We start from the raw sequence: 9,246 nt of genomic DNA on the forward strand, positions 1-9,246 counted from the left end.
CTTTTTTTATATTTTTTATTCCAGTGACTGGGTTTCGTCGTGACTGGCATCGTCAGACTGGTGATAAAAATAAGAGATATATAAGATAAGATTAATAAATTAATTATATCTTGATAAAGAAGTTTGTGTAGCTTTGAAACCAGCTGGTAGAAGAAAAAGTGGTGAAATACAAAATTGTTTTATATATTTTTTACAATAATTTTATTATAATCAAATATAAAATTACGTATAAAAATTGAACTATTTTGAATTACATTACAACTTTTTCCGAATAAACCAATGATAGATTTTAGAACTTGTGACGTTACCGGCTGAGTAATTTCAAAATTTAAAAAAAAATAAACACTGATAATACGAAACATGAAAATATGTTTTTTTTCAATTGACTTTGTTTGATATTTCACTAACAAATTATAAAAAAATACTGAACTTCCTTTTTATGTATTTTTAACCAATAACCAATAAAGCATTTTTAAACAATAAAAACATCGTGTTTATTCTATTTTATATCAATCTTCATCCTTTTATTGGGGGTAATTTCGTTTTATTTTTTACAAAAATAGTGGATCGCGCTTCGCGCCATAGATGAAAATAGAATTGCCATATAAAAAATCTGCCGATATCTTTGCCTCTTTGATTATTTAGAATGGCAACCTTCCATAGTTCTTTTCCGGTGTGCCGCTAAATCCGTGAGTATGCGTTGTGACATTTTATAAATAATCGGAATTAATCGGCGTAGTTATTACACTTATTTACAATTTAAAGGTTTAACCCAATATTTTATTGTCACGGATGTGTCAAAATTTGGTTATATTGACATGCATACAGTGAAATGAGAAGTGATAAAAGTGATTGAAAATAATACTTTCGTTCATCAAGTTGTTTGGTTCACGAAGCTTCAATATAGTTTTGTTTGTTTCAGCTTCAAAATGGGGAAGATTATGAAAGTTGGGAAAGTGGTGCTCGTATTGAGCGGGCGATACGCTGGACGCAAAGCTGTCGTCATGAAGACTTGCGACGATGGCAATTCAGAAAAACAGTACGGCCACGCTATTGTAGCCGGTATTGATAGGTACCCACTGAAAGTACACAAGCGGTTGAGCAAGAAAAAGATTGAAAAGAGGTCCAAGATCAAGCCCTTTATCAAGGTATGTTCGATAATTTTATAGGTTACATCTTAACATTTAAAATCAGTGTTTGCCTCGCACAGTAAGAGAAATATTACTTAACTCCTCACGCTTTATTGTCACTGCCTATTTATGGTATTTCAAAATTATGTTAATTTAATATTGTTTCTTTTGAATGATAGGTGAAGTTCTTTAATATATCTTGTAGTTTACCAAGTTACATTCGTCAGTGAAGTTCTAACTGTGCGTAAATCAAAAATGACTACAGGAGATCAAAGTGACGGAACAAAATGGCTGTTAATGAACAGTGTATATTTTCGGAAGAAGTATTTAAAATCCGTTTATTAAAATAATTAGCAACTATTTTATACAAAAATTATTTTATAGAAAGTATTTTCATGATTTCCGCACTGTTCATAAAAAAATATCTGGCTTAGCTTACGCACTCTTAGAACTTCACTGATGATATAGTCTATGTAAACGTAATATGTCATAAGCCACAAATTCCAAATTGTAATAACAATAAAACAATTTTTCTGGGTTGACATTTTGCAAGACTGGGTAACTACCAATGTTCAGCGAAAGACGTTTAATTTTGTATATGTGGTTCACGGCATATCTTACGGTTGTATGGTTGATATCTTTGAGCTCATTATTCTCTTCTTAGTTTTTTTTTTTTTGGCTTTTTTCACCCCTAACTGGGGTGTTCTAGCCAGTGTCAAGTTTGAGATTGACTTATTTAAATATTTACACATGTGTTAGTACTATACATACAAGTTTGTGTGTTAGTATTTAATATTACATACACTTAACATAATATATAACATATTTTGAAACTCACATTAGACTTTTCAATGTTCCTAAAATATATACAAAAGCTGAACTGGCTAAATTACAATATTTGGAAGAAAGGCTTGTCATTTTAACATGAAAAATTGGCTTATATTTATCACAATGTCAAAAATCTCTTTGAAAATGTCGTGATTTTCAAATAATCACCTGTGAAATTGTATGTTTTATTTTTTGTAATTAGTAAAATTTTTATACAATGAACTGAACGGGTAGTGCATCCATATTGAGCAAAAAGCTTTAAAAAGTGAAAAGGGAAAACCTCAGTCTACACATTGTAATAACATACATATTCGAGATTAAGGATTGTAGGATGTTGCTAATACTAAAATTGCTCTGTTTAATTAGCGCATTAGTACATCAAATTTGTGATTGTTTACATATTCGAGATTAAGGGTTGTAGGATGTTGCTAATACTAAAATTGCTCTGTTTAATTAGCGCATTAGTACATCAAATTTTAACATACATATTCGAGATTAAGGATTGTAGGATGTTGCCAATACTAAAATTGCTCTGTTTAATTAGCGCATTAGTACATCAAATTTGTGATTGTTTATTATTAGTTTGTCTGGTTTTGTCTATGTTTGAAATATTTACCTGTCAGTTGCACATCGGAGCCATCTTTTAATCATTTCTAAGATTATTTTTATGCTGTCAACAATATTGTAATTGATTGGCAAGTACAGTACTCTCAGCAATCCGCCGCTCAATTACCCGACAAGTACTGTAATCCGCAGTTATTTTTACTAGTTAAATGCATAAAATCAGGCTGTATAATTCGCCGATATTAGTATGTCGGATTCAGTAATCTGCCACGTGCCTATAGACTCGAGCACCAAGGCACTCAGATTGGGTTAAATAATCAATAAACATAGTTTTTAACTGTATGTACTTTTATAAATAATTTGGATTAGTGAAACTGCAAGATGCAATTCCTCAATAAAAACTGTTTTTTTTATAAAACACCTGTTCATTTAGTTTCAAACATTCAACCATATTTTGTATGTATGCACTACAATCTGCTGTTTTCACTACTTGGACACTTGCCTGGTTTTTAGGGTGGCGGATTACTGAGAGTGCTGTAGTAACCTTGTAATGTTTGCACATGAATAAGGAATAGTAGAATTCATTATTGGGGAAGTTAAAAAAAATGTGACAAAATAGTAAATTATATCTGAACCTAAATAATTTTTGTTTCTGACTTGCTTATTGAAATTACAAAGTAAAGAGTTTGATCATTTTTATTTGAAAGCAAAAGTATTAAAATAATATCTCAAATCTGGGATTGTAGAAATGAACTACATATTTATTGAATGAAGTTCCTAATTAATAAATTGGTAATTTTGATTTTAGGTAATCAACTACAACCACTTGATGCCAACCCGTTACACAGTGGAGCATGTAGACCAGAAGATCACAGCCAAGGACCTAAAGGATCCCATCAAGAAGAAGAAGTTGCGTTTCTCCACCCGTGTCAAGTTTGAGGAACGGTACAAGAGTGGTAAGAACAAGTGGTTCTTCCAGAAGCTTCGATTCTAAACATCTCCGTATTGTCATAAGTTAAAACACAAAATGTTAATAAAACACTATTAACACAAATTTATTTATTTTATTTCACACAGACTGAAGGAAAGTGCAGTATTAAATAATGATCGAAGAGAATTTCATACCTGCAACAATATTTTAAATATAAAGTTTAAATAGAAAAAAATAACTTTACAATTTGAATTAACAACTTCTTCTGGTAGGTTCTGCGAACGTGACTTTTTTGCATGCGCCGGCAGACTGTTCCCTTGAGTTGCTATTTCTCGGTACGCTTGTCTGTAATTTAGAGGTCACATTATAAATCGAAACCTAAAATGGATATGTAATATTTTAACCCTTGGCAGAATTTAAAATCATTTTTTTAAAACATTTAATAGTTAAGGCTTCAGAATCCCAATTTTCTTGTTTTAATCAAAGTTTATTTTTATGATAATGTAGTAAAGGATGGAAAATGTGATGACGCAGAGAAAAAATTAGATATTATGTATCATATAAGATACATTGCCAAGAAAAGGGATTAAATTAAATATATATATGTTTGGATAATTTATACAGCGCCATTTTTGTGAAAATCACCTCGGGGCTGCTGTACAATAAATAAATATCCCAGCACGTATTGCAGCTACAGAGCTCATAGACGATTGAAATTCTATTTTCTTGTCTCCAATTATGATATATAGGAGCTAGATTACAGCACGTCTTAGTTGGACTTATTTACATTTATTGGGACACAGCTGATATGTATGTGTACTTTTAAAAGATTTTGATTCTTTAAGATTTTTTTACAGTTATAAACATCTTAAGAGATAATAAGTAATGCATCCTAATTTAATTCTAGTTTATTTAATTAAGTTTTGCATACTGAGCCTGCAGAGTTGCTTCCGTCGCGCGATGGTAGTTTAGGTCCCGTGAAGCAAACTACAGACATGGGGTCTTGGGGTTCACCTACACTGAGACCCTGAAGGGATTGCGGTAACTCCTGACACGGGTTTCTAAAAACATAGGGTTATGAAGTTACTCTACGGGGTGTCATTCAGTGTGTTTTGCCTAGGATAATTAAAAAGTAATGGTTATTTTTAATTTTTGAAGCACTAATTTTGTAAAACATTATTAATCAATAGATTAAAATAAAATAACTGTCTTTTATGCACCACTAAAATTTTTAAACTAACTAGTTTCGGCAATACATTGCCTTCTTTATTGTAATTGTGATTAACCACGAAGAAGCCAATGTGTTGCTGATACTAGTTGGTTTATAAATTTAAAAAATTAAGTGGTGCATAAAAGACAATATAATTTTATATTAATCTATCTGTTATTTTAAAACTGCAGGTTAAAAATAAAATTTTGCAGTTATGCGAGAGTAAATGTCATTACAGGTTTTGAATGATGCGATCAAGGTTTATTATTTTCATAATTTTAAACTACAAATAATAAAATATTTTTATTTTATTGTAATGTACAGTCAGTCTATATTATAAGAGAATACAATTTTTCAATATTTATAACTTAAATAGATTGGTCTCACCTAGCGCTTGGCTCGTACTCCTTGCACTCGGCATACTCGACAGTTGGAACTTCGTACATTGGATGAGGTCCAGGAATGGCATTCAGGCTCTGTAGACACGTATCTAGTTCCGAGCTTACCACGGGCTCGGGAACTACCGCCTCTGTATTCAGCAAATTTAGTGTAGCATTCTGGAAATACACACAAAAAATTGCAAGATTATAAAAATCAGAAAAAAGGCAATATCATAAAATTACTTATAAATCAGAATGGCCGCCAGCAGGTGATCATTTTGAATTCCACAAGTCTCATAATCATAACAGATTTAGGTACTGTCAACAGTACCTAAATCTGTTATCTGTTACATCTTTCAAAAGAGTGTATGAAATCGAGCAAAATTTATCATCCACAGAAGTAAAACTAAATGTAAAGGTTCTCTATAAAAATGCCTTTTATTTTCTCCTGCCTTGATGAGTAATACTTTTTAATGTTCCATTATGCACTTATTTTATTTGCTTTGATACTTAAAATAATATCTTCTCAGGTAGACGCAATCAATACCTTTATTTTATTCGATAAAACATGGCGTATCGTTATTTGGGCATCCATACACGCATTTAACTTCTCATCCTTTATGTCTTACAAAATAAGGAAGCTGGCACTACCTGAATATCATGCTTCAAATTTCCTTCTAAGAGATGATAATTGCGCATGCTGTCCATAACATGCTGTGGGAATTTGTCACTATGTTCCTGCATGTATCTGTAAACGAACAAGTCAGCTCCGATGATACGGAATTTGTGTTGATTCACAACAACAATGGCACCTGGAAACAAAATAAAGAAGCTCCAATTTATTTACAGTCAAAATATTTTTACTATGTTAGTATATTATGTATGTTGTAGGATTGCAAAACCCGCTGAGTATTCATGACTTTTTCTTGCTTACAACATATCTCTTTATTTCCAACGCACACACACTTCTCAATCTATAAAATTTCAAAAAGGTGGAGCATATTTTGTTACTAGGAATGATGGAGATGTCCTACCAATGTAGAACATATCCGGAGTATAGTATCTCTTGGAGCCAGGTATCTTGACCCTCGTCAGTTTGCTAAAGCACTTGGCTGCCCTTCCCGAGTTCCTGCTGGCGAGCTCATCCACCCTTATGGCTCCGTTGGCGAGGTGATATGCCAGGGTAAACGTTCTGCCTTCGTCTTCTGGGTGCATTGCGACCATCTTGCACAAATAGCGAAGTTTCTGTTCAATTAAAGTCTACATTATTTAAAAACAATGAAAATAACATTTTTCTTTTATAATAATATCATTTTTATTTTATTTTATTTTATTTCATTGGAAAGCCAACATACATTTATAAGAATCAATTATACCTTAAATACATATCATAAAGTCCAATTAGAGGCTTCCACATAATATTGTTATTGTAAATGTTGTCACATAAAAATTATACATAACATAAAATAACTAATCATACAAAACTTATAATATTACTAGAAATGTAAATGAATATTGGTCACACAGTTGCACATTACAATAAATAATACAACTATAGTTGACCATACAGTGTTCATTTATTATGTGCCTACATACAGAACTGCACATCACCTGCATAATATAGGCTGCGGATTCAAGGCGCAACATCATAACTTGAATTATTTTTGGAAATTTCACTTTTAAAGGAAGTTAAAGATATGTTAAAAATATCAATACAATTTAATTTCTGATTACACATATGGCAGGTTCTATTTACAAATGAATTTTGAAAAGATTTAGTTTTACATTTAGAAATTTTAAAAAGAGATTGGTTTCTGGTCTGCGTTACTGGGACTCTAAAATTAATAAGTGACAGAATCTTAGGGCAATCTATCATGTTATTCAAAGTTTTATACATAAAAATGGCATCAGCCATGTTCCTTCGAGTTTGGAGTTTAGGTAAGTTTATTGACTCATCTGGACCTGTATTCTGAGTCAACCGCCTAAAATTGCAATACGATAAAAAAAATCATGCACATCTTATTTTTTTTTAATTTCATGATATTTGAGTCTCTCTTGTGGTAGTGTCGACTCCGGGTAAGAAGTTCAAGTACCCCTCCCTATCTACAACTCAATTTTCATTTTCATAATTTATACCTAGATAAAATTGGATTGAAAATTCAAATATCTGGGTAAATCATATGAATGCAAATATATAATAATTTTCTTTTAAGTTCTAACTGTTATATTGTTTCTCTATTTTTTCATAGTACAAGGTTAAAAAAAAGTACAAGGGTTAGTATTTGAATTGATTGACCTTATTTGCATTCAGGGCCATCGCCACTATATCTTGAGCAGCCGGTTCTTCCATGAACCAATTAGATGAAGGATCTTCTTCGCATATTTCACGTTGGGGTTGTTTTGGCTAGGAACAAAAACAGTTATTTATGTCTCTTTTTTATGATTCAAAATACTTATATTTTATATAGAGAAGTAATATTAAACTATATTGAGCCAAATAATATTTATAAAGAACTTTTAATTAATTTTATCTGAACTAATCATCCATATTTTTTATATCGTTATTATTTTTTAAATGATTACCTTGAACTTTGTAGTATTTGCTGGTTTTTCAATTCTTACAGGTTGTTCTATATTGAGGATTTCTCTAAAAACATTTAAACCTTATTAAAATACCTACAGTAATTCTTCTTAACAAATTGTGTTAAATAATTGTAAAAATGAGAAATGTTCATCATGAAAATATGAAAAGACATTTTTATTTTATTGATAATGTTTGTTATATGTTATGTTGACTAATACAGATTATTTTATTTATTAACTGCTTAGTTAGTCAACCGTATCGTTGGCTCATGAGAAAAAAAAACACATTTTTGTTTCATATTCATTTTGTATGGCGACAATTTTTTTTTTAAAGTTATCCAAGTGCCACTAAAACATTTTTTCAACCATTCATTCATTTTGACCATATTTAGTGAAATATATACAGTACTGTTGTGTTCCTCTTTTTTAACATTTTCAATTTGTAACATACAAGGTAGGTTAGGTAGGTATCCTATCATAATATGCAAACCAGTTTCAGGAACATGAACGGTCCTCTGTCAAGGCATAAAATACAAAGGAACTGTTGTGTTTTGAAACCATATTAATATAAATTTAGTGATTCTACACAAAATAAATACATGTGTAATTAACACCATTAATTGACTTCATAGATTGAGAGGCGGCAGAGTTATTATTTCTTTATACGGCAGTGATTAATGGCTCCGGATGGCCAAAGCAATAGTATCCGGAAGTTTTGCCAAAGAGCCTAAAAGCCAGCATTTGTACTTTACTGAGTAGGTAAGTACCAGGGATCAACTACTGGATTCCGGGTTAGTCAAATTATATACCGTGCCAAACTGAGTATAGCATGATCTTACAGAGCGAGAGACAACGCGTAGTCTAGTACCAAAGAGTTTCAAACAAGGAAAGCTGATGATAAGCTAGGAGAGCCTTGAGCAAGGCAGGTATTCCAAACGCGTTCACAGCGCGCTATAATGCATATTTAGTACGTAAAAACGCGCTATACCGCGCTATAATTTCGTTTGGAATACCAGCCCAGATGTATTACTAACCAAAAGTTGGGAAAATTAAGTGGCAATGTCAATTTTAAGGGTCTCGCCAGGCATGGGGTGAGCGTAGGTGATGAGATGTCAGAAGAGTATCACCTTAGAATGCGATAGACTATGCAAATCTACAGCACATGTAAGAGGGGCCGATAATAAGTAACTATGTTGCAAGATGAAAAATGTATGGGATTAAATATTAGTTTTATTTAGTGTACATATTTATCTTCTTCAGTGAAATGAATACTTGTACTTACTTGTAATATTGTCTGGTAAATTCATCACAGTCGTACAGTATGAATGGTCGTCCAAGTATATTGACAGTTTGACCTACAATCAAATCCCCCTGTCGGAAGAATTCTTGTTCGATGGCGGTAGTTACTACGGGTTCATGAGCAACAAATGGAGCATCCACTAAAATCAAAATGACCAATTGAATTGTGAGGACGGGCTTATTATAATGTGTTTATGTTTATTTTTTACTGTAGATCTATTGTGACGGGTCAACGTAAATTAATTATCACCCTCCAAGCCAGTCCTTAGTGTGTCGAGCTACTGATGGATGGTGAGTGCTCTCATATCTATTGCTAAATTT

The 9,246-nt window shown here is 31.9% G+C and overlaps 2 protein-coding genes across 3 annotated transcripts; one reads left to right on the forward strand and one right to left on the reverse strand.

Moving 5' to 3' along the window:
- The first annotated feature begins 635 nt into the window (after positions 1–635).
- On the forward strand, positions 636–3,576 carry RpL27 (ribosomal protein L27). Of its 2 annotated transcripts, none has more exons than XM_088240027.1 (3): positions 636–689; positions 923–1,148; positions 3,331–3,576. In XM_088240027.1, exons 2-3 carry the CDS (start codon positions 930–932, stop codon positions 3,514–3,516), a joined length of 405 nt encoding a protein of 134 aa, XP_088096153.1. In that variant the 5' UTR covers positions 636–689; positions 923–929; the 3' UTR covers positions 3,517–3,576. The 2 variants fall into 2 exon arrangements, with proteins under 2 accessions (XP_088096153.1, XP_088096154.1); XM_088240028.1 differs by having other exon boundaries at positions 667–765.
- LOC148272451 (EF-hand domain-containing protein 1-like) lies at positions 3,570–9,065 on the reverse strand (the record flags this gene model as incomplete). The annotated part of the gene is made up of 8 exons (XM_088240024.1): positions 3,570–3,798; positions 4,385–4,514; positions 5,051–5,220; positions 5,695–5,855; positions 6,078–6,288; positions 7,340–7,447; positions 7,627–7,690; positions 8,909–9,065. Coding segments are annotated over 8 exons (1,094 nt in total), but the record flags the coding sequence as incomplete, so codon positions are not given.
- Positions 9,066–9,246: the final 181 nt, after the last annotated feature.

The sequence above is a fragment of the Micrasema longulum genome, unplaced genomic scaffold, assembly GCF_059751315.1.
Source record: "Micrasema longulum isolate JH-2025_06_02 unplaced genomic scaffold, ASM5975131v1 h1tg002330l, whole genome shotgun sequence".
NCBI lineage: Eukaryota > Metazoa > Arthropoda > Insecta > Trichoptera > Brachycentridae > Micrasema > Micrasema longulum.

What these genes read in the sequence shown, in the direction of transcription:
- RpL27 (XM_088240027.1), top strand. Translation starts at nt 930, where the DNA reads ATGGGGAAGATTATGAAAGTTGGGAAAGTGGTGCTCGTATTGAGCGGG. An exon ending in AGATCAAGCCCTTTATCAAG is followed by an intron (nt 1,149 to 3,330) that starts GTATGTTCGATA and finishes TTTTGATTTTAG; the next exon opens with GTAATCAACTACAACCACTT.